The sequence below is a fragment of the Gallus gallus genome, chromosome 4 (assembly GCF_016699485.2).
Source record: "Gallus gallus isolate bGalGal1 chromosome 4, bGalGal1.mat.broiler.GRCg7b, whole genome shotgun sequence".
NCBI classification, from domain to species: domain Eukaryota; kingdom Metazoa; phylum Chordata; class Aves; order Galliformes; family Phasianidae; genus Gallus; species Gallus gallus.
This window is the reverse complement of record NC_052535.1, coordinates 12,341,905-12,366,393: the sequence shown is the minus strand read 5'-3', so window position 1 is coordinate 12,366,393 and position 24,489 is coordinate 12,341,905. Positions and strand designations below refer to the sequence as shown.

General features: G+C 45.7%; 1 protein-coding gene across 3 annotated transcripts in view; it reads left to right on the top strand.

Annotated features, from left to right (window-relative positions):
* KIAA2022 (neurite extension and migration factor) overlaps nucleotides 1–24,489 on the top strand; it is a 127,352-nt gene that overhangs the window by 89,999 nt on the left and 12,864 nt on the right. For all 3 annotated transcript variants that reach the window (XM_025150050.3, XM_015278588.4, XM_046940493.1), the window contains exon 3: nucleotides 22,923–23,047. In XM_025150050.3, coding sequence (XP_025005818.1) covers nucleotides 22,972–23,047 — 76 coding nt within the window. In that variant the 5' untranslated portion in view covers nucleotides 22,923–22,971. The remainder of the gene's footprint in view (nucleotides 1–22,922; nucleotides 23,048–24,489) is intronic.

Genomic DNA, 24,489 nt, shown 5'->3' with positions numbered 1-24,489 from the left:
AGATAGAAAAAGGGCTTTGCAAGTGCAGTGGGAAGAAGATTTGGAAGAAGTGAATAACTTTCCAGATAGTACTGAGCCTCACCTTGAGAATTATTTTATTATACAAATACTGGTACAGCACTTCCAACACTTCTTGATGTTCCTTTGTTTCTCATTTCCCCCCCAAAATTCCTCATCACTCCAGATACTGACACAAGAGCCCTTCTGAAGTGACATTTACCTCAAGTGCTGCTATATCTGGATCCATTGATTTTGTCAGAACATCATCCATGCCTAACTGGAACACCAAGTGTTGAGGAGTGATGCAGTCCTCCCTTCCAGCAGGCCTGCCCTGTGACTATGGCTGAGGATGTGCCATAGCTGAAGCACACTTTACAGGGTGACCATCTCAGAGCATCCCTGTGCTGTACAGCCCCATTCCACGTGGTCTGTCCCCAGGAGGTGCCAAGGGCCCGTCTCAGTAAATGGAGAGGGTTTGTTCTTGATGCCCTGACAAATACTCGTGACCAGCTGGCATGCATGGGGGCATTTGTCTGAATTTGATCTTCCTTCAGGGCTTTTATCTTTAAATGTGCCTTACTTCGCAGTACACTGCAGTTGTATTACTGAGGTCCTGCAGTGCACCACCAGGGTTCCTCTTTGCTACCCTCACCCAATGCTCCCTGCATCTTACAGTCACAGCCTCTTTGCCCATTTTTCATTTTCCATTGCACAGTGATGCGTGTCCTGGTGAACACCCTGGCTGTGTCCTTCCAACGCTTGCACACCCATTCCGGTGAGCAGATTCCTGCAGGAATGTCTCTCAGACCTTCAGCTCCTCCCTAAAAGCTCTTCCTTTTATCAGCAAGAAGTGCACATGTTTGGCATTACGGAGGTCTGTGGCCTCAGCCTTGTAACCACTCTGCCCAGCCAACCTCCCCGTTGTCTGCTGATAGACACGGCAGCGCTGCAGCAAACTGAATATAGAGTACATCATTGTGACATCTGTACGTGCTTTAGTTTGTGAACACATTTGGACCTTTGACAAATAATAGAGATAGGAAGTTAGCCTGGTTGATGGGTCCTGTATTGACACTCCTGAAGCTCATCCAGAGAACCTAAATAAACTTGTACCAATTGAGTTACAAGTCTTGGTTCAGACAGGACCACTTTTCAATGCAGACAGCACTTCAAGTCTTCATTTAGGTGTTGTCATTTCTGTTGTACCATCGAGCAGGAGGCTATCGTGCTGCTGATGTTTACGGCAGGCTCAGAAACGTGCTCAGCAATAAACCATCTGTCGGGAAATTCCTGCTTTGCTGCTGCTTTGGGCTCAGATCTGAACGAGAGGTGAGCTGCTCCTGTTACCCTGCTGTGGTTCCAGCCCTACTTCTCATCTTCTGACTCTTTTTTGCATCTGTTTTTTAAATGCTCTTATCCTGGGAGTTCTCCCAAGGGCAAGAGACGTACATTTGTGCAGACAGTATTGTGCATCTGTACTTTGCAGCACTGACCTTGTGTGCTGCAGCTAGATGCCATCTCCAATCTGCTCAGTGTATGTGGTGATGTCGTTTACATGGTCGTGTTGCCCTCCCCTTGCTAGGGAGGACATGAGGGTGGATGACACGAGGTGTGGGTCTGCTTGCCTGAGTGGGCAGGTGGAGCACTTCTCATTGAGGTTAAAACAAAGGCAGCATCACTTGGGGAGAGTGTGAAGCCCACATCACCCCAAGAAAGGCTCTGAATCAGAACCTCCTCATCTGAAGGAAGTCCAATGACCGTTGCTGTCACCTCTTGCTGTCCTTTGCAGGTCTGGTCCTCCACACGTCTAATGAGGTTTTTCTCCAGAGTGAACAGATCTTTTATTTCTGAAGAAACAGAAAATATGCAAAAGGATTAAAATCTCTTCCGTTCTATACTGATTTTAGTTTTTTTCAGTACAATGTAGTCATTCATTTCCCTACCTTATAGTTCCTGGTGGGGATGTGGGGCCAAGTCACTCTCCCAGGACCCACATCTGTTCCTTGCTGCTTTCCATCCCCTGCACGCTGAGTTGCTTTTCCCTGGCTCTTGGCCAGACAAGGATTTCAGTATTTGGGAAGTTGGGAAGTTTGGCCACCCTTGGTCTCATGGGTTTGTTAAACACAGGGGAGCTCAGATCACATGTAATTTGAAGGAGCTTGAGACATGCAAGATGCTAGAGGATTAAGTAATAAAATTGTGTCTATTACTTTGGGAAAAAAAGATAGAACTATTCAGTTTGGCTCAAATATTTAATTTTTGGAACTTAAGGGTTAGATATTAATATGGGCTTGGCAGACAGTTCATCACTTGTAAGGCTGCACTAAGAGTTCTTCATGTGCTTGAAGTCAAACCTGTCTTTGTGGAAATTATCCTCTGAACAAATAATTGGCCTCGATGGAGGAGGTGACCGGGCAAAATGTAATTGTCTATTATGGTAGGAGGTCCTCCTAAATGAGCTGGTGGTCCCTTATGGTCTTAAATCCTGTGAATATCTGTAAAGTTTGGAGACAGATTTCCTAGGGATTGAGTGTTTGCCCAGCCTACCGCCTCATCCCTGTCAGCCCTGGCAAGGAAGCTGGACGTGATGTTGCCATGCTTTTGGTGGTACTGTGTCCAGGCTGGCCGAGGAAAAGCAGTCCTTGCCTGCTCAAGATGGGTAGATGGAATGCAATTGCATCTTTCTTCTTCTTAATATTACATACCTGCATCTGTTCCGATAAGGAAAAACAATCCTAACTGGAACCTTCTCAGGGATTTGTAGTAAGTGAGAACAAGCACAAGAAATTTAGAGGGATTGTGGTCAAAATAGTAGTGACAGCTTTAGTCAAAATAGGGGAGTTTAGGGACTTCCAGGAGTGTTTTCAGTGAGCTTAAACCTGCAAAGCGCATTAAGCACTGCCAGCAGCCGGCTGGTTTCTGCGCTGGCTCAGCCCTAGCAGTGGGTGGGCTGAGCTGGGCCCCTCCTGCAGAAAAGGTAGCGGATCCCAACCAGGGATTGCGAGAGCTGCTGCATGGCTGGTGCCGAGCTGTTGGACGCGCCGTTGTGGTTGCATTGCTGCCCCTAACTGGCATCAGGATTCAGTTGGTCATGCAGGCTGCCTGGCTGAGCTCCAGAACTGGTGAACTGAGTGCTGACAGCATCAAATGATCCTACTGCCCCAGGGTGCGTGGTTCCTGCACGCTTCTTTCCTCTGTGTTTGTGCCTCTGCTTACAGGCCTGTGGTATGTGAGGGGTTAACTGTGTCCTCTTGGCTTTTCCAGTTACCCCGTCAGGACTGTTGAAAAATTAGCTTCTCCCCACTTACAGCACTATAATTAGGATACAGGAGTTGTGGGGAATGATTTCACAAAGTGACTTGGTGTACTCGCCCATGCACCCCAGGGAGCCAGGCAATTATGCATACATAATTCTACTCTTTGAATATTTTCTCTTTCTCTGCATAATTTCTCTCTATTCATCTTTCCAATGTCCTTCTGAGATAAACTTAGAAGTCTCAGCTTTCAGAATGCAGAAAAAGAATCTGATGACTGCATGCTCACTATTTGCGTCCAGACAAGAAGGACCAGGAGCTGTGCTGGGGCTGTAGCAGAGCCCCCAGCAGTGCGGAGCTGCAGCTCAGGGGTTGGAGCAGTGGGGGGCTCCCTTTGCAGCCCCAACCTGCGCCAGTGGGGTAGAGGTGCTCGCCACGCTCTGTCAGGCCTGGGGTTTGGAAGCCCAGGGGTGGCCCACAATCAAGGCTGGGCAGCACTGGAGGCTGTGGAGGATCTGGCTTTCCTGAGCACGACGTATTTTTGTTTCTAATCTCCTGTTTATGCTGCTCTCAGTGAATTTATTGCGGCGTGATAAGCAAAACACAAAGTAACTGCCAGCGTATTGCTACTGTCTTCAGTCAGTTTATCTCTATAAACTTGCTGTTGACATGATGCAATTTCTCCCTGTTGCAGTGTAGCCGTATAGCAGCAAAGTTGTGATAAAAGACAACTTGTTGAAGGGATTCTTTGTCATACTCCTGAATCATCCGCAATTCCTTTTTTCCCCAGTGCCAGAAGCGTGCTGGTGCTTTGCAATTATACCTACACTTGATTCCTTTTTTTGCCTCTCTCCCTCAGCAATTCATGTTCCCTATTGTGCTCATTCATTTTCTTTCTCTTTTGGTTTCTTTTCCTTCTCCCTTTTTTCTTTTTTACCCAGCACCTTCTCAAAACACTGAAGCTGGAACTGCGTCGCTGTGGTTAGGGAAGGCTGCTGCTCTACTTCCTGAAGAAAGCTCATTGTGTGGTGCCATGAGAAAAACTTTAAACAACGCAAGGGAATAAAGGCATTGCATTTCTCTGATTTTTTTTTTCTTCTCCTTTTTTATTTTATTTTATTTTTAAGGAATAATACATAAGCCTCTGGGAAAGGGCAGGAGTGTCTCCTGCTTCTCTCTGGCTGTGTCTGCAAGGCTGTGAAATTCTAAGGAAATCTGCTTTTCACGTGGGGGCTTGAAAGGTGGACCACCCCACCTCCATGCCTTTGCTGCTCTCTGCATTAGCCTCGTATGTCTAACAGTAAATCCTAAGATCTTGCCCAGACAGCGCAGAATCACAGCTTACCAGGTAGTAGCATGATTACTTCCTTTTTTTTTTTTTTTTTTTTTTTTTTTGGTACCAGTTCACAGCAATCTAATGTAAGTTTTGTTTCAAGTTGTCCTCCAACCAGCAGTCTTCAGAGTTATTTTAGTGTTTAGTGCACACTCAGGTAACAGAACCCTGTGTGTTAGGTCCTTTGGTGAATACAGTGAAATAAATTTCAGCTTCATGCACAGAGGTAGATTGGAGTGCAAATCAGGAAAGGATAGAGTTTGTGCCTTGCAAAGAGAGGAGAGCTACTACAGGTTGCAGCTGTAATGTAATGGCCCAGCCATGTCTCAGGGCTGTCCATAAATACCTTTCTTCCTGTCTCTGCACAGGAGCTGTTGCTATTATCTAAACCATGATAATTAATCAGTGCTTAGAGACAGCATGAAGGCAACTGAATTTCTGTAATTTCTCCTATTTTTCATAGCTGGCTGTACAGCAGGATGCTGGAAATGCCATCGTGGAGCCAAACTGCTTCCACAGTTGGGCTTCCTCCGGTGCAAACCAGTTCTGTGAGAAGAGAGCAGGTCAGTGTGGAAGTGGGGCATGCAGCCCTTGGCCTCAGGGTACTGTATCTGATGCACAAACTCAGATGAATGATCCAAATCATTTATTACAAGTTCTCACATCACTTATATACCTTCACAAGTTTTCTTTTTCTAGCTTTCCCATCCGCCCCTACAACTTTCCCATCCACCTTTACATGTCAACAGAGCATTCTACAAACACTCTTCAACCGTTCATGCGGGCGCTTATCCAATCAGAGCCATGAGCTGTTCTTTCTTCTTCTAGAGCTGTCCTTGGTTCTCATGCTGTTTATCTTGCTCCACAGCTGCTGCTCTGAACAATTTTTCTTGTATTCCCACACGGGGAACACCTGGATAGCCCACATGCACGGTGCCTTCCAGCTGCACCCTGATGGCACTGCAGTGCTGCCTCATGCCTGGTGCCCATAAGAGAGAATCATAGAATCCTCAAGGTTGAAAAAGACCTCTAAGATCACCAAGTCTAGCTGTCAACCCATCACCACCATATCACTAACCACATCCCTCAGTGCTGCATCTTTATGGTTTTGCAAATCTTCAGGGACAGTGTCACCCCCCCCCCCCCACCTCGGGAAGCTTGTGCCAATGCAGCACCACTCTTTCTGAGAAGAAATTTTTCCTAATATCCAACCTGAATACCCAGATGGGGTGTTCTGGCCACAAACTAGACTGTTCCTTGGCAGCCTGGCAGAGGGAATGCCTCACAGAGCTGCACGTGGCATGGAGTATTTCATTACCTGCTATCAGTACCTGCACTTGTGTGACCCACTTCTGCCATGGTATCTAGCAGCAGGTGGGAGGTAGCAATGCATTATTTGTTTCATCAGCTTGTTTGCTTAACTTTTAGCTGGTGTAGTACTTAAATAGAGCATCTCCCTGTGCACGTCTCATTTTCCAGGCGCTTGTTCCCATTTGCACTGCTCTCCTCCTCCTCACATTCCCCCGCCTGTGTTGTAGCACCTGTTGCATTTTGCCACAAATTAGAGCACAACATGTTCGCAGCAGGGATGGTTTGTGCTGTTAGCTTGGGCTCCAATTGCCACGGGGCTGGGTGCTGCCTGTGCGCCTTGGGGACCACATGCAGTGAAGATCCGCGCAGGGTCTGTTCTTCACCCGGTGCCGTGATATACCATTGGCACCTTGAAAAGCTGTCGCTGCCGTACCTGGAAAACCTTTGAGGCAGCTTCCCTAAGTAACATGGAATCTGGACACTCGGATAGCTAGAGCATGCTGAAGGCAGTCAAACCAGAATCCCTTTTTTATCACAATACACTTTGATTAAGATCATTATAGCGATGGGAGCAGCACTACTGTTAGCACGGAGTTGGTATTTCTGTCTCATGGGCTGCAGCTCAGTGTTCAAGCTGTCAGCCCAGATGCAATTTAAGAAAAAAAAATGAAAACCAAAAATGGTTTCCATCCATTGAAGCATTTTAGAGCTGTGTTTTTATAAGATAGATTTTAACTTGCTCTGGAATATATTTATGGGTAATATGCATCTGCATGTTGTAAGGTTTTCAAGACTTCCAAAGAAAATCTTACACTCCTTCAGTTTTCCTGTATCTTGTGGCATGATGACACAGGTCAGGGACCTCTGCATAGTGAACTGGTGCAATCTACACCTATTTGAACACTGTTCTGTCTAAGTCCATTTGCCATCTAAAATATTTTTAGTTTCATTTGGAGCTCTGTAAGAAGGGGGAATAATTCAGTGCCCTGCAGCTGTGCATTCTGAGCAGATCAGCAGTGTTCAGCACAGCCGCCCACAGGGGGATGAGTTGGGGTGATGTGCAGCCAGGCTGGCAGAGCTGCAGGAGGAACGGGGATAATCCCTCCACGTGCAGCACTTGTAGGACTGGCTTAAATTGCATCATTTAAAAGAATGCAAATCTTTATTCTGTTTATGTCACTTTGCTGTCTGAGCCTCTGGGCCATATCTCGGACACGTTTTAAGTGCTTCTTTGCAGCCCGGCAGGACAGGCACAGTGTTGCGTTGCAGGTGATGCTATTGCGTTGTTGCCAACTCCAGGAGCGTAAGCACTGGCAGAGCACCAGACAGGCGAAGATGGTGGTGCCATAGAGCGAGAAGCACTAAATTTAGATGGTTTGAAACCCTTCACTTCTGCAGTGCTGCAAGATTGTTAACTGAGGTGAAAAAAATTGAAGTACTTTGTGAGTTTCAAATTGATAGCATCCTTTAAAATCTTAGCATAAATTCAGTGGCACTTCACCTCCCGCACACAATCGGATCTAAAGAGCGAGAGCAACTGTGTCATTTCTTCCTGTGCTATACAAAGAACCCATATCAGGGACGTATTAGTGAAATATTGGCAAATCAACACCCGGAAAAGCAATGGCGTGCTGCAGGCAGAGGAGTTGCAGTGGTGACCTGACCTGCTGGCGCCATTCAACCCAGATATCTGCTCACTGTTGATAGAAGTGCTGCTTGTTGAGAACAGGGAGGACCGCAGCCTGTCAGCAAGTGGAGGTGACCAGCGGTGACACCCGCGTTCAATAATGGGCATAGTGGGCATGGAGATTGTGCAACAAAACATGAATCATCTCCCTCAGGCTGAAGAGATTTAATTTCTGATGGGCTCTCAGTGCAGCTTGATGTGGCTGGGAGCTGCAGGCATTTGTCAGCTGGCAGACGGATGTAGCACCATGCCCACAGCACCCAGCCCTGCGCCTAACTCTATAGGAGAACTGCTTTGTCCTGGTGGGGCATGTCCTTGGTGCACACCAAAACACCAGGCCATGTTTTGTGCTGTCAGCTTTTGAAGATGCCTTCAGTAAGTGTAAGACTCCAGCTGCGGTTCCATGCTTGCTTGGGGTGGGCTTCCTCCACTGCTGCATGCTGTCCCTCTGCAAAAGCACTACTCAGCCAAAGCCCTCTACCTATCTTTGTTTGGGCTGCATCTGCTTCTTAATGCAGGTTTCCATTGTTCAGGGATCTTTCTGTGCACACCTCTTCCCTGTGCCCTTTCCTGTGGAGCAGGATTTATAGCCGCAGGGTCAGTGCAGATGTGTGGGAGCCCTGGGCTTCGTAGAGCCATCATGCTGCCATCTGGGATTTCTGCAGCTTCCTGAACCTGTTGTACATTGGGGTGCTCTGTCATTTCCAGAAGGTTATTCCCAGCCAAATAGCAATGAGGACATGTTATAGATTATTCACTAAGTGGTTTATTTACTTCTTTTACTTGGTGATCAGTTTTTGCTATAATAAGCCACTCCTCTGTCAGGACTGTTGTGTTTTTCAGGTAGGAGTGAACCTGACTTGTGACCCACAAACTTGCCATCCCATAGAGTCCTATGAAAGCATCTTAAGCTGGAGGTGAGCCAGGCTGTCACTCCTGGGGTGGAAGTCACACTCTGCTTGCCTTTGAAACCATCCTGTTTTCTCAGGCAGTTCATACCTGATCTGAAATATCAACAGACCCTCAAATAAGCCTGGATAACCTGACTTGAGCCTTTCTGTCTCCATGTACAGGGCTGGGTACCCTGGCCTGAGCCTTTTGGAGCTCCGCATGTCCCCATGCATGGGGTTGACTGGCTGCAGCCGCTGCTCCACCTGGCGCTGCCAGCTCTGCCTCGCCATGCCCAGGGTAAACTGGCTCTTTCTGAAACAGCTCACATCTCTTTGGGTCTGCTTTCAGCACTGCAGCCCAGAGCTTGCTGCAGCCCATTTATCAGTTCCTGCTCAGAGATTTTTAGCGTGCACCAGGACATCATGTAGGTTTAGCAAACTGGCTGAGACATGCCATCCAATACCTTCTCCATTAACCTCTCAAACGTGGCATGCCAAAAGCCATCACTTTAAATTGCTGCAGGCCTTGTCCTGCTGTGAAAGCAGCCTTTCTCTGTCCTCTGGATAGACTTCGACATACCAATCCCCATTTTTAAGATCCAGGGTGAAAAATCAGGCTCTGCCTGCTGCGTCGTTCACAGCATCATCTCTCTGTGGTAACGGGCAGGAATCTCCTCAGTGACTTTAGGATGTTGTGTTAACATTGCTTTAAATGAGAGCTGTGGACACAGCTCAAGCACCACTTTAATACTTAATTTCTGTGTTGCTGCTTGGTAAGTTTCCCCTGTGGGCCTTCACTTTGTCCCCAGTGTGCAGTCGCTCACTTCCCCATTCTGTGGGCAGGTCCAAAGGGACGAGGTGGAGCGATAGGGGACGGTTCAGGATGGGTGTTTTGGTGCTTTGGTGCATGCATACACAGCACTCTGCTTTGTCCACCGACACCATCTCTGTCCATTAATTTGATGTGAGGTTAGATGGAACCTGCACACCATGTTTTACTGGACTTCCATCAAATTGCTCCACAATAGCACCACTTACAGTGCACACAAATATGTCATTCCTCTCTCTGAGTGAAAGTAATTTATCAACAAGTGGTCCTTGTCCCTTTACCATGTAAAATCTTTGTGAAATACACTTTTACAGCAAGCTATGATTTGTGCAATGTTTCTCCAGTTACAAATATGCTGTATTTCTCTTTTAAATGTTAAGTTACAGAAGAATGAAAAGGAAGCATGCAGGTCTGAATGATTTTTGAAGGGGAAAGCTATCCATTGTGCAGACCCTCCTTCAAATGAATAGATCTGCATTAAAAGTGTTCGTGAACTTGGCGATGGACTATGATTTAATCCATTGTGGAGACTTTTCCACCAGAGTAAGTGAAATGCATGTAAGGGGAGTGCTGGGTGATTTTTCCTTCCTTCACCACCTTTGTGTTTGTCACCTTGGTGGCAAGGGAATTGTTCCCCTGTCCTCATCTGCTGGTGAGGGCGCTCGGTTATGGGGACAGGCAGTGATTGGTTCGGTGATGGGGACAGTTAGTGATGGGCATGCCCAGTGATAGGGATGTTCAGTGATAGGGGTGTCCAGTGATGGGGATGCGTGGCATGACCGGAACCAGTTTTGGGTTCACATCTGGAAGATGTTTGCTTTGTCTGGATGAAGCTCTGCATCTTGATTTCTTTCTCCTCTTAACTGCATAGCTGGAAAATAATACACAAGGAAAGAAGAAGTGCTTTTAGAGCACACTGTAGGCTGGGTGCTTCGTTTGTGCATCTCTGTAGGGCTCTTGAAGTTCAGGGCTGGAGTGCTGGGAGGGAGGCAGAGCAACGAGTATCACCCAGGAGCAAACCACCTGTGTGCCTGCGGTGTCCCTGTCTCTCCTGGTCTCCATTAAAGGGCTTGGAGGCAACTTGGCATGAAAGGAATTTAATATCTTCTCCTTATTCTGCATGTCAGTGTTTCCTCAAAGAGGTATGTTATTTTTCAGCTAAGTCTTCCAGGTGCAGCTGATGCTTGTGCTGTAAAACCATGGGGCTGCAGATCCGTATTGGTAAGCGCCATGTGCCGGCTGCCCAGGGAGGTCAGTACTCAGTGCTCCAAACAAGGCCATCCTCTGAAAGTGTGCCCCAGTGCTTAGGGAACTAAAGTGTCATTGAAACACAAAGTGGTGTTAGCACTGAATCGGTGAGCAGCCATCTGGAATCTCGAAATATCACCGGGAAAAAGCCACAGAGGCTACAGCATGCAGATACAAGTGGGCAAGATGAAGAACCCAGAGCAGGAAACTTGAACTCAGCATTTCTTTGCTGTCTTCAGCTTGTGGCTCAGCACTAATGTTATTTTAATACAGTTGCATAGCTTGAGTTGCTGTGATTAGCAGAGCAATTTGCAGTGCATTCTTCAAAAATCGCTAATCAATTCTAGCTCGAAATAGATGAAAGCCCCCATGTAATTGGCGGCTGCTGTCCAAAAAGCGCTAAATAGTTTGGAAAATCTGAAATGGGATTCAAGTTGTTTGCACAAAGCGCGGGATCCCCAAGATCTCCTTGCACATCTTTTAACTGCAGATTGGGGAATAAGAACCTCAGCCTGAAAGGGACCGTGACTTCACCCGTGGGGTTACACTCGAACTGACTGTTGTTTTTTGGCTTTGCCCTGGTCTCACTCTCTGGGGTGCAAGGCTCAGAATTTTATCCAGAATGAAGCTGGGATTTTGGCTGGTTTAGAACGTGTTCTGTTAATTCTTTTTTAGCATTTTCAAAGAGAAGGGTTTTTTACTTGTAGTAATTCCTGTGGTTTCCATCCATGCTGCTGGCTGGCCCGAGATCCTTTCACTACCACAGTGGACACTGTCCTTGAGAGGCTGAGAATGTGGCGGTGGGGCTGTGTGAGGAAGATGAACAAAGATGAATTATTTGGTTTTGAGGAAAAATGAAGAAAAAAGGTGATGGTTTGTGGAAAACAAAGTACTTAGTTGGGCTTTGCATAAGGCAAAGGCAAACCAGCAGACCTAAAGCTTGCTGCATAGATGTGGATTTCCTCCTGTTCCATCGCTTCGTGCCTCACTAATACAGTGAGCACAGATTTGGATATAAATTTTATATTTTTACTGAAGAATTGATTTCGTGGCTGCCTTAAGTGAATAAAGCTGTGATGTATTAACTAGTGTCAGGCACAGGATGTTTACCTATTTATCTTCGCTGTGGCAATGCCTGTAGTACTCTTTCCCTCTGTTCTCCAAGACTTGTTAACGTTGCAGACGTAACCCAGCTCCTCCTAATGAAACAATCGCAGCCGCTCAACTCGATATGCAGAGCAACACCTCCAGCAAAAGCTGATAAATGCTTTTGTTTATGATTTTTCCTCCCACTATGCTTTCACAGGGAAAGAGCGGGAAACATATTGACATCCTCCTGGCTGCAGAAGGGTGGCCGGACGGGATGCTGTGCACTGCTGGTGGTGCTGGGCTGGTGCAGGCGGAGCACTGAGAGTCCCGGGCTCAGTGACTCCGAGCTGTGCGGTGAATATGAGTAATAATCCATGACCTCACTGTGATTAGAGATGAAAGAAGGCTGATGAAGGGACCCTGCCGTGACACAGAAAGGAATTAGACATTGTCTAAAGCCAGGGCAGTACCGGAGCATTTGGATTTCACATCAGAGATTCACGGGTGAATAATTCAGCACTTGAAAAAATGGTTCAGCCACAGTGTGACATCTCCACATATTCTTTCAGTGATATCCAAGACTTTAACTAAACATTGCTTCCTAGGGAGTTGGGGCATCTGTCCAGATAGTTCTCTTCTTAAATATCAGCATTCCAAATTGTTACCTGGATACAGGCAGAGGTTTGGACTGATATCTTAGGAGCTGTGGGCAGGATTTTGACTTCAGAAATCGCCCCCAGTGCTGGGCTGAACCCAACATCTTTCTGATTGAAAATTAAGAGACGTATCTTCATATTTAATTGACACTTTCAACTAATTGGGTGAACCGCTAAGGCATGTGGAGTTCTGGATGGGGTTGTTTGGGAATTTTAAATAAATGAACCAGTTCTCAAAGGCAAATGTTGGCACATTTATTGAATGTGAATAGAGAAGTGAGGGAAAACTAGAGTGTGTATAAAACAGCCTTGTAAAATCACTTGCTGTTTTACAAATGCAGGAGCCCTATAAACTAAACCAGCCACTCGGTTTTAAAGCCTCATACAGGGCTATGAAATCTCTGCCTTTGGTTAAACATACAGCAGTCTGGATGAGGAAGTGTTAATGCGTTCGTGCAGACCTAACTCTGCTTCCTAGAACATATACATTATAAGTCTTTAAATAAATGATCACATATTATTCCTCAAATAATTCATCCTTTTTCTGAATTATTAGCTAAAAATGGATGGTATCTTATAATCATCATCAATTCAGACACCTTATCAGGCCCGATAACTTCTTTTCGCTGTGTGATAAGTGTTTTGATCATTTGCTTTTCCTACCTACCCCTATTCCCTTTTTAGTCAGAAGCATTAGCTTCTTCAGATGCACATCACGGGATGAGACTTTGAAGCTGTTTTCCCTGTAGGTTGCAGTGCTCCAGCTGTGCAAGCTGGCTGAGCCCACTTGTTCTGCCATGAAACACGCTCAGGTCAGTGGGTGCCGCACAGGGCTGTGCACACATCCCTCCTGCATTCACCTCATCTGGGGGAGCCAGTAGGACTGGCTAAGGAATCAGCTTTAATGGCTGAAGGGTTCCATGTGAAGGAAGGAAGTAAAGCCATTCTGGGGACCACTGTCATCTTTGCCTGTTCCCTAGGGGCCTGGCTCACCTGGATTCTTGAGGGCTGCTGTAACCTGAAGCCCTGCAGCCTGGGTGGTGCTGTGAATGCTCCCACCTGGCACAGCTGGGCACAGCAGCCACATGGAAAAGGACCCCCATGTGCACCAAATGGTCCCCGTGTGACCCCAGGATGAAGGAGCCCTTCCACCCCTCATGGCAGCTTTGTTACTTCCCCTGTCTCATCCAGGCACTCGGTTCTGTGGGCCTTCTGCCCGCGCTTTTATGAAAATTCAGTGGATATTATAAATGAGCACTTTTTACCCCAAGTCCATGTATGTTCATTGCTAATAAGAGAAAAATGAGCTTTTCTAAGATTTTTTTTTCACTAGAAAATTTCTAATTTGAAAGTATTGGAAAAGAGACATTTGCCTCACTAGGGTTACTGCAGCTGTCCTGATGAGCTTTCCTATCCTCCTCCAACACCAACCACCTTAATTGCCCTCTTTAGCCCAAACTTCAATGTATTACAAATTCATACAGATTTTCTCTCTCTCTCTCTCTCTTTTTTCTTTTTGTTTTTTTTTCTTTTTCTCTTTCTTTTTCTTTTTCTCTTTCTTTTTCTTCTTCTTTTTCTTTTCCTTTTCCTTTTTCCTAACCTATCCAGGTTGTTAACAGCAATGAGAAGAAACTTTTCTAGCAGGGAATCTTGAAGTTTAGAACTGAGCCTTTTCTTCAATGTACCTCTGTGAAATGCGTTTCCTCATGTTATTCTGGCTCTGTATTAATCCACGTCTTTAAACAACATTTTACACACCATTCTTCAGCTGAGTTATTTGATAATATCAGTGTGCAGTGAACCGTGAAGCATCTCTTTTCTTAGAAAGCTTCGGTAATATTAATGTGCTTGACTTTGGTCTCTCATATTTCCTGATTAGGTTCACAGGAAGGCTTTGCTAAGCTTTTAAGATACTGTCTTGTAGACCTATACGTAAATACTGCAACAGAAAGAGAATTTTGGTAAAATAATTTTATTTAAATGAAGCAATTCTTCCCATCAAGAAATCTCCACCCTGAACTATTCCTTAATGGCTTTTGTTGTTTTAGGCTAGGCTGACACATAATTAGCTTTGGAGAAATCCTTGTGTTTTTGTAAGGTTAACACCCCCACATCTCACTGAATTTTCAACCCCTGCAGGTTTACAGGAGCTGGAGGTTTTTAATCATTCTAGCCTTGTTTTCTCAGAAATGTGGGCCCTTAACTTTTCTGATTCATCTTAACTTTAGATCTAGCGAATGAGTGAGAACAACATGCTCGGAATGCTGTTGCTTTTAAGGAGGGGAGTGGTGTTGTGGTCTGTCTGTGGTCATACCGAGATAGCCAGGGCTCCAGCAGGCTGAGCACAAGCAGGGAAATGCAGGCAGTGAGGCAGGGGTGCTTCATAAAGTGCCTCACTTCCCCTGTTCTGGCCTATGTTGTGCTTTGTGTCTTATTGCTGGCGGCTGAGGTTTGCGGTTTGAAGCTGTGTGTAGTCAGTCCTTCTTGTCCTGGCCCTGCCAGCCTCCCATAACCATTTCTTAACAATTTGCTCTAAGATACTTGTGACAATCTTTACGGAGATGTTGTAGCATGGGACAGCGTAGTGCAGAGCTGTGCTTTTCCTGAGCATTGGCTACATTTTGATTTCCTTTCTACTAAAATCAGGTCTGCTAGGAAATAATGAGCCCAGGTTATTTGTGACCATCATGGAGCTACAGAGCATATCAGTTCTAAACTGTGTGCCTGTGCCATGACGCAGGGTGTCTGCGTTCTTCTCTTGCGGATGCATTCAGCCTCACACTTTGCTCCTTACCTAAATAATGAGCTTTCCCACTGCTCGCTTGCATTCTCTGGGCTGGGGTCAGTGGTCTCTTCTTCCACAGCGCTGCCCTGCTCTGAGGCCGGGTCTGTGCTTCCTGGTTGCTTTCCCATCCCCCTTGCTCCTTGCTGTTTGTTGCTGGGCTCAGGCTGTCCTTGCTGCTCCAATTTTTTCAGCCTCTCTGGTGTCCACATTGCTGCTTGTATATACTTCTACCCACACAGTTCCATCTTTCCCCATTTCCCCTCAGCTGCCCCCACATTCCCTTGCACACCCGCACTGTAACAACCTTTCAGCCTGCTCTCATCTCCTGGTACTTCTGGGTTTAGCAGCAATCCCTTCTCTACCATTAAGTTGAAACACGCTGTATTCCAGACATTCCTTCATGCGTTTCAGCTTCTTGAGGCTTTTAATTGCTGCCTTTTTTCCTTTATGATATACTGCTGTTCATGATGTGTGAGAATACATTTACAGAGAAAGCTTCTTCTGTATTTTATGTGTGCTTTGTCAGGAAGGCTATAATTTTGTTCACTTCCTTCCTTTTTCCTTAAAGTTGTTTGTGACAGGTCTTGAAACACTTGCACCTTAAGTCCTCCTAGACTAAGGTCAGAAACTGTCATTTATTTCAGAATCTGCTCTAAAATAGTCAGCTCTTAATATCGTGTCTCAGGGTCTGCTGGAGTTGGGGCTCAGGCTCTGTGATAATTGTTGCATCTGCTTTCAGCTGAGAAGAAAGTGGAGGCTTGCTATGAATATTAACAAGCCATCCATCCTTTACACCTTCTGGGAACACACGAGTTCTTAAATTGTTTCTTCTTCTCATGATTTTTGTGTTCTCCATTTTCTCTGCGAGCTCTTTTTTTATCAACTTCATTTTTTCCCGATTTTTTCCTAATTGGAAGGTTTTATCCATATTTATATCTAAACTGCCAAACCTATTTGCAGCTAACATTTATTCCCTCGAACCCTATCTCCTCTGCAGGCTTTAGATGTCTTGGTGCTGGAATGAACTCTAAGACCTCAGTCTTGCCTTTCTTCTTCACTCGGCCTTTTCTCCCATGGTCATCATCACTGACAGGACAGAGGTATATAGAACTACAAGGAGACTGATTTCTTCATGAGAATTTTCTAGCTTTGAAACTGGGACCCTGAAATTTGGCATCCATCCATGGCCAGGGAATGGTGGCCATGATGGGCACCATGATGGGCAGAGTGGGAAGATCATTTCCCACTGTATCTTTCCTTTGGAACTTCACCTATTGAACCATACCAGTTCTGGAAACCTCATGTATTCTGTGTGTGTTTTTTTTCTCTATCTTATGGTGTGCACGGGTTTTATTGGGACAAAAAGAATAGTTAAAAGAGAAGGCAAGAAGGTATTTTTCTCTGCAGGCCTTGCTGCCCTGGTGAGCGCAGAGAAAGCGTGCAGCATGGTGGCCTTGCTTTGGGAAGGGGTGGTGCGGTCAGGGCTGCAGCCTGGGGAGCTCTCTGGGAGAGCATTACTGCTGTTTGCATCTGATTCATGGCAGATGGCCCTGAACTCGATCTTTTAATTCTGCCTGAGAGTTAATGAAGTCCACCAAGGGCAGAAGACGTTGTTAGGAAAAGCACAGCATGTTCAGCATCCATTTGTACTGCGGAGAGAGCTGAATTCTTTTCTACTATTACTCCACTGAATGTAAATATCTCAGAGACATTTACATGGTATTTCTTTGTAAGTATATAATGTTTTCATTCAAAAGTATCATAATTCTTAAAAGACCTGTCAGAGGCTCTGACATGTAATTAATTTCTCTAAAGCTCTTTTTTTGAACGATATAACCGCATATATAGAACTCGTTCCAACACCTGTGCTTATTCACAACTCTGCAGAAAAAAGCCACATCTTCTGCTTCGCTTCTTCCCCCACTTCTCCATAAAAAGATTTCCCTTCACTGTGGATACTCCCTCTCCATCCACCCTCACGATCTACAACAAATAAAAGCATTTGGTATGTAAAAGGTGTGTGCAGATAGGAATTGGCACGCTGGGCTTTGTCTGGGTGCTTGTGACCTTTTGTTTATTCAGCTTCAAGCTGAAACACTCTCACAACTTTAATTATGGAACAGCTATCATTAACCCATAATCTAGTCCAGCTAATACAATTCCCATTTGTGTAGGTGGGCTTTCAGTCAGTCTAGTAGGCTGTTTATTTTTACCTAGTGGATTTTTTTTCTCTGCTCAAGAGTATATTAAGCTCCAACAGGATGATGCTGGTGCTGGGGACATCTGCACGAGGAGATGCTCACAGCCACGGGGCATCATCCACCCCCCCAGGCACTGGTTCCATGGCAGGCACAGCCAGCTCTGAGTGCCTCCAGTCTACTGCTAAGCCCATTGCTGCTTCAGGGGTTCAGGAGCCAGACCCCACTGCCTCCCGCAGGAGAGCGCAGGCAGGAGGAAGGCTTTCTGTGGGGCTGCTCCATGGGCAGCCCCTGGGCATGTCCTTGCCCCACAGCACCTCCAGCAGCAGTGAGAGGTGGACCCTCATGTGTGCACTGTGCAGACAGCCTTCAGGATTCCCCTGCTGGGGAAAAAAGGTGTTTTTGGGGTGAGAAAGAAGCAAAGCAGCTTGGTGCTGTCTTTGTAGAGGACAAGCTTTGAGCAGAGGCATTTTTCCCTCGCAGTTGTGTAAACCTTTCACTCTTGTAAAACAGATACAGTAAGAAAATGCTTAAATCCAGGCTGTATAAAAGTGTGTCTGTTTTAAGTGCACATAAAGCCTGTCCTTTACTTGACTTGAACATGGAAACATGCCCAGATGTTTTAGCTTTGTAATTCGAGCATTTCCTCCTCTGTTGTAGGTAAATAATTGGCACCCCTCAGTTTTGTTTCCTGTAGGGAATGTTGTTCATGTTGTTGTTGCTTTGCATACGTACTCAGTTGAATTCATAGGAAAAGAAATACATTATTTTTACTCCAAAGAACTGACAAAATGTGTCATATTGAGTGTGCTTGGGCTGTTGCCATGTCACCAGGAGAGTGGAGAGCTCATGAAGCTCAGGCATTGCTCTGACCATGTCTGTCTTCTGAGACAGATGCTCCAGCAGTAGCAATGCCCATGAAGCTTCTTGAGCACCAGGTGGGTTTTTAAAGAAAAAAAAAAAAAAATGTTGGGTTATGTGGCCAGCTGGGCTGAAGAACATGTGCTCCTGAGTCCGTGGACCTGCTCCCGAGGTGATGGGAGGTAAATGGGAGGATCCACTTTCAGTGCTGCGTTGGTGTTCTGCCAGACATCTGCACACAATCTTGTTGCTAATAGCTTTTGCACAACCCCGTTATCATGAGTAGTGGGAAAATGTACAGGGAACATGAGGAGCGGAGAATTTTCTCAGCTGTGGTAGTGAAGTTTTTTCTAAGGCACTTGCAGTCCTTCCGCTGACATCAGCTGCAGAACTGAAAGGGACTTCTCCAGGTCACAGAGTCCTGTGCGCTGCTATCACAGGCAATTGTTTCCTGTCCTTCTGCCCATTAATTTGTCCATCTCTTGCTGAAAGCTAGATGGATTATTTTCCAGCTCCAGTGCCTGCTTTCTGCAACTCCTTCTTTTCCATCTCCTTTCATAGCCAGCGCATTTTTCAGTTATGCCAGCTGTGATCTTAGCGGACCCAAAGTACGCAGTGCAGTCAGGACAAGGCTGTCCTTAGGAATTCTTCCTGATGACTGAACCACCCTGCCTGCCCTTGAAGCCCAGCCGGGCATGCTGTGCTCTCCTCCTCCAGAGACCTGGAGTTTGTCCAATTCCACGGCTTTCACCATCATCTTCCTCCATCCACTCCAGCTCCAGTCAAGTTCATAAACTTCAAGCTGGTGACTGAATTTCCTCCTGCCGCTTCTTCATAATAGTGTGACCTCAGTCGTGTGTGTCTTCAATGGCTGGACGCTGTCTGCAAGCCGAAGCCTCTCCCCTTTGTTCTTCTGTCTGCATATGGCTCTGTTCAGCTCTCCTGCTACCCACTATATTCTCTGCCGATCACCTTTATATCCCAGCTCTCTGTTGGTTTAGCTTTTCTTCCCAGAGACCCAGCTGTTCTTCTCTGCTTTGTTATTCCCAGTCTTCAGTTTCTTCTTGTTCTGCATTGCGTCAAGCCCCTTTGTCGGCTTTATTTCATAGTTGCTTGTGTTTCTCTCTGTCCACCTTGGGAGCTGACCTTTTGTGGTCACAGCACTTTGGAGAGGTCCTCTTGTTCAACAGGTCTCTGCAAACCTCAAATTGTCTGTTTCATTTGCACTTCATCTCTCTTCAGCCATATCTGAAGATCCCCTGTCTGAATTTGTTTCAGTTCTTTCCAGCTCATTTCTAGAACTCAGCTCCATGCTCAAGATACTTCAGTCAAGGCAAGCAGTTGTCTGCAGTCACAGCCCCTTCATTCTTGCATTTCATCGTCCTCTTTGTCTTCTCCAGTCTTTGGATTACATCCACCAGAAACTTCCCCTCTGCGTTTCCCTCCTTCCTGTGCACTTGCATCCCAAAAAGATAACAAAAGGAGATGAAAAATTATCCAGGTTCCCCACCTACAGGCTGTCTTTTTCTGCCTCTGACTGTCCAACTTTCTGCTTGCTGGTAGCTTGGCTTTTGCCCAGTGAGTTCCGCTGTCTCTGTAAAGTTTGCCGATGACACACTGGTGAGAAGTTTTGAGGGGCAGAAAGCGAAGCTGCCCTCACATCTCACTTTTGGATCCCGCTTCCAACATGCACAGCTGGCAGGCAGCTCCAGGGCAGCACGAATCACAGTCGCACCCCAGCGGCAAGAAGCCAGCAGGCAGGGACACATCTGCAAACACACACTTAAGACCTTGCTCCTGTATTCTTCAAGAAGTCCCAGTGGCAATAGGATGATGCCTTCCTAACAATGCCTGGGATCCTTCTTTGTAAGCCTGCTGGTGTTTTATGTCCACATTAGTTTTCTCTCTGGAGATCTTTTGTGCACTGCAAATGACAAATCCACATTATTGGAGAATCATTGTTTCTGCTTTTGTATTATGTTTTATTCATTGCAAGCTCTTATTTTAATATGATTATGTTACCAGTTGAAAAAGGCCACCTGTGGCATTTTACACCGAATTGCTATAAACAGATAAATGCTGGCAAAAAATCAGGTCAGCAAACCAGTGCAGAGATGGTGTCTGTGCTTCTGAGTGATGTGGGTATACACCAGATGTATACCCACATACACACCATATATGGCCACGGAAGATGTGGCCATAGGCCTCATCTTGTTTTGCTGCTAAGCAGAGACTTGATGTGCAGAATTCATCTTTCTGCAGTAAGTTCTGGATCATCTCTTGTCCTTCAGCCTGGTTCCTATAGGTTAAACAGTGAACAGTGAGAAAGGGTGTATCCTCATCTACGTTGTGTATTTGGATAACATGAAATATTGCTGTGACTCTCTTTATGAATGTTATTATTATTAAATATTTATAGAACAGTCATACTCTGAGTCCTTTCTAGGACTGAGGCCATATTTCTGTTGGTGCTCTAAAATGAGAAAACAGTGCCCATCCTTTGGAGGACAGCAGGCTGAAACTGAGCAAAAGGCAGTCCATTTTACACAGAAGGCACCACATGCATTACCACAAGGTGCAGGGGAGGCCAGCAATGTCAGTAAGGTAGAAAACAATTCAGGAAATGAAAAAATTGAAGTGTGGTAATCCCTCAGGTACAGAGTGTCACAAGTGAAGTGCTACAGCACGGCCTCTCCATTTCACTTTGCATCTGCTGGTGACCATCAGGAAAAGCCAAGACCAGAATTATCAGCATGCCACAGTGCAGCCATCCTCACAGCTGGGGACCAGCAGAGGGGCTGCAGTCAGATTGGGTGCCTGCTGGATGTGATGTCCTGCTCCTTGGGGAAGGAATAATGCCCCAGTGTGAGCTGGCACAGATGGGACTCTCCTGAAGCGTTACCTCTGCGCTTCAGAAAGACAGCAGAGATCAGAGTAGACAGGAATGCTGATCTGTTTGTGTTGTGAAGATGTTACTCTTTGAGTGCTTTGAAGTGAACTTGTAAGCATCAGGTTGAGATGTTTGAGCATCCATAGCCAAGTACTCTGGACTCCAGCCCGACTCACCTACAGTCAATTCACATGGAAGGTCTCTCGCACCTTGCAAACCATGAAGGTGTACAAAACCCATCGAGCAAATTACAGTCTACTGGATATCCTTAAATAATAACTCAGCTTTTCCGTCTCACAAAGCTTTCTCATGCCACTAACAGCCACTCCCAGAAGCCTCGCTGGCCCACGTAGTGCTTCAGCCTCCCATTCAACAGGCCAGTGTTACTAAGGAGACATGATGTTATAGACCGTTCCTTGAAAACACTGAGCAGCTTTCATGCTTAAAAGTTAATCTTCTTCAAGTTGCACGTAAGTACTCCAACCAACGCCTGATGTGTGGTTTGGAGCTTGGAGCTCCTCAGCTGAGCTCAGCTGCCTTTTGTCAGCCTCGGTGGCAGCCCGGGGTGCCAGTGAGGGAGAGAAGGCTTATTGGAGCCAGCGACTAGTCGTGAGCTTTGAAATATGGATTTGCATCAAAGTAAAACTCTGCGGGCTAGTTAAATATTCTTCTAAATATGCAAAGGAATTGGGTTACTGATGCTTGTTATTCTTATCTTACTCTTGGTGTCACAGCATCTTTAAGTTCGGTGAAGGTTTTGCTTACTAAGATGGTTGTAAAGATTTCATATTAATTAAGAGGGCTTCACTGCAAATCTGAATAGGAATGAAGTTTGGCTGCTGAACCCAGGGCAGTGAGTACTGTGGGAAGATGAGGGGAAGATGAGGCATTGACAAATGTTGATTTAAAAACAAACAAAAAAAAAAAAATAGTGCTTCCATCTATTACCTGTAGTGAGAGAAAGCAAAAGTTGAGCTCAGGTTGCCAGAAGTTACAAGCAGATTCGGTCTTTGATTTCTGGTTGAAGAGGTGTGGTCCTGCTCACCTGGTTGCTCCCTGCTGCTTGTGCTAGGACTCAGCTGTGTTTCTCCACTGCACCATGTTCCTTTCCTTGGGCAGGCGGCAGTTTCAACATGGGGCATCTTCAGTAGAGGAACAGAGAGAACCTGGCCCTGATCCTGATCCTGGGTTTGATGCCTCCAGGAAATGATGTATGCAAATAGGACCAAGATGAATTTTAACATGGTATGGACTGTGAGTGCTGGCAGGTGGCACGGGAACCAGAGCAGCTCTCTGAGGAAGGAGTTCTGATGGTGAAGAAGTGTTTTCAGTGAAAAATGAGGCTGGAGATACTTATTCCAGAAAGCTCCTTAGGTGAAGTTTCTCGTGCCTGGCAGTGCCTGTACAAGGAGAGTACTATCTGGCAGCTTGCGTGAACTATTATCACTCGGGACATCTGAGTTTTTCTTCCAACTCTGCCACAGAATTGCTATTGTCAGACCTGGGGCAAGTCCCCTCCTCTCTGCATGTCTGTTAACCCGTCTACCAAATAGGGATAATAATGCTTACCTGCTTTTGCAAAGCAATTTCAGGTGACATGAAAGGCGCTGTGGAAGTGTAGAGCACCACTCCACCTTCTAAAGCAGGACTTTGGGGAAGGAAATGGGGATATATATCATTTTAACCCTGCTGAAATATGTTGGACTTGGCTTTTGGAGTGGAAAAGTGAAAATACGATAGCCTAAATAAATAGCATTTGTCCTCTTAAGCACGGCAAGGGCAGCATGTAATGTCGTGTGTTTATTTTTATTGTTGTTATTTTTTATTCACGGTTCCTTGAGCTGATTTTGGGAATTGTACTGACTGTGGTTATGTTTCTGGAAATGTGCAGGTTGGCCAGATGCAGTGGGGCATGGAATGAACAGAAAGAGGTTAAATTGATGGATGACCAACAAGAGCAGGATTGTGCCTCAGAAGACCAAGAAACTATCCTGATTAATGGGGTGAAAGAAAATGGTAAGGAACTTAATTACAGTACATGAGGGAGCAGTGACAACTTGCAAGCCAACTTATTTTTCTAATTCCTTTCATGTATTTAATTTTAGTGGTTTGCAAGTATCTCTACGACGTGGAGCAGTAGAGTAAATGGGTATTTTCTGTACTCCAGCTATGGATGTACAGCTCTTTAGGTCTTAACAAGTACTGCTTTTGCCCATGCATATGCATGGTTGGAAATGTTTCTGTGCACACACAGTTTGAATTATAGATTTTAGTTTGGTTTCCTAGGGAAAAAAAGTCGTATGAGATTATGTATCCCCTCTGTTGGAAATCTTTTCCTCTCTTCACAATTACATAAGCCACTCTCAGGCATATTTGATGGAGGATTTTCAGTTCCTATAAATTTAGGGCAAGTTGGAGTTTGGGCAGAAGTAACAAAGCTGGTTTAGCTGTGACCGGCAGGGAAGGTCAGACCTGGGAGCTCAGTGCTACCTTTGTTCTGCAGCCCATCACTGGCCAGCTTGGCCTATTACACTTGAGTGCAGGAGTCATACTGCTGGTCATGGTCACCATCCTGGGAGCCTCTGCAACACTGCTGGGAGCAATCAGCCTCTTCTAGTGGCCCGCCCCAAGTATCTGACTTCTGTTGGTGTAATCTATTCCTTACTTGCTTTCAAAAACACTAGGTAGGTAGGAGTAGCAGGCGCTCTGTTGCCTGAAAACCTGATTGAAATAAAATTCTTCAGAGCATTTTCTTGTGTCATTTATTTGGCCTTCCTGTCACTAGCCACAGTAAGTGCAGTGGCAGTCTAGTGTTGAAGCAGAGCTCAATGTTTTCAGTTCTTCGTGTTTTTATGGTTAATTTCATGGCTTTTCAGAATTTGTATTGACCTACAAATCTTGCACTGTGTGTAAATTGGTCCCTGTAAGGTATCTAGTACTCTGTTCTCCAGTGCCGTGTGTGTTCAAATCCTTCTGTCTTGTCAACGTGAGGTTTACTCTAGTGAGAATGCACAGAGGCAAATGTTGTTCTCATTCATTACTGAAAACCTGGAGCAACTCCAGATACACAGGCGCCCTGAGGTCCCCACAACATGTGCTGGTGGCAGGTGAAGCGTACGCCAGTGCTTTCTGTACGATGCAATTCTGAAGGTCTCTGTCTTCACCTGCCCATCTCATTCAGGAATGCACACATGGAGGCAGGAGGTAAAGCCACAGCTTGTGGCAGCTGACCAAGCTACAAGGAGGCTTTCTAGCCATGCTCCCCTCATCTCATCTGGTAGACAGTATCTTCTTGGTAAAGACTGAGGTGATTTCTAGAACCTGACATGACTTCTATGAAATTCAATTAAACAGATCTTAATTAAACATTGTCATGTAGAAGTTGCTGCTGAATCCCAAGCAGCGAGCCACTCTGATGCCACCACCTCCCTGTTGATGACATAGAGGTGTTGCTTCTT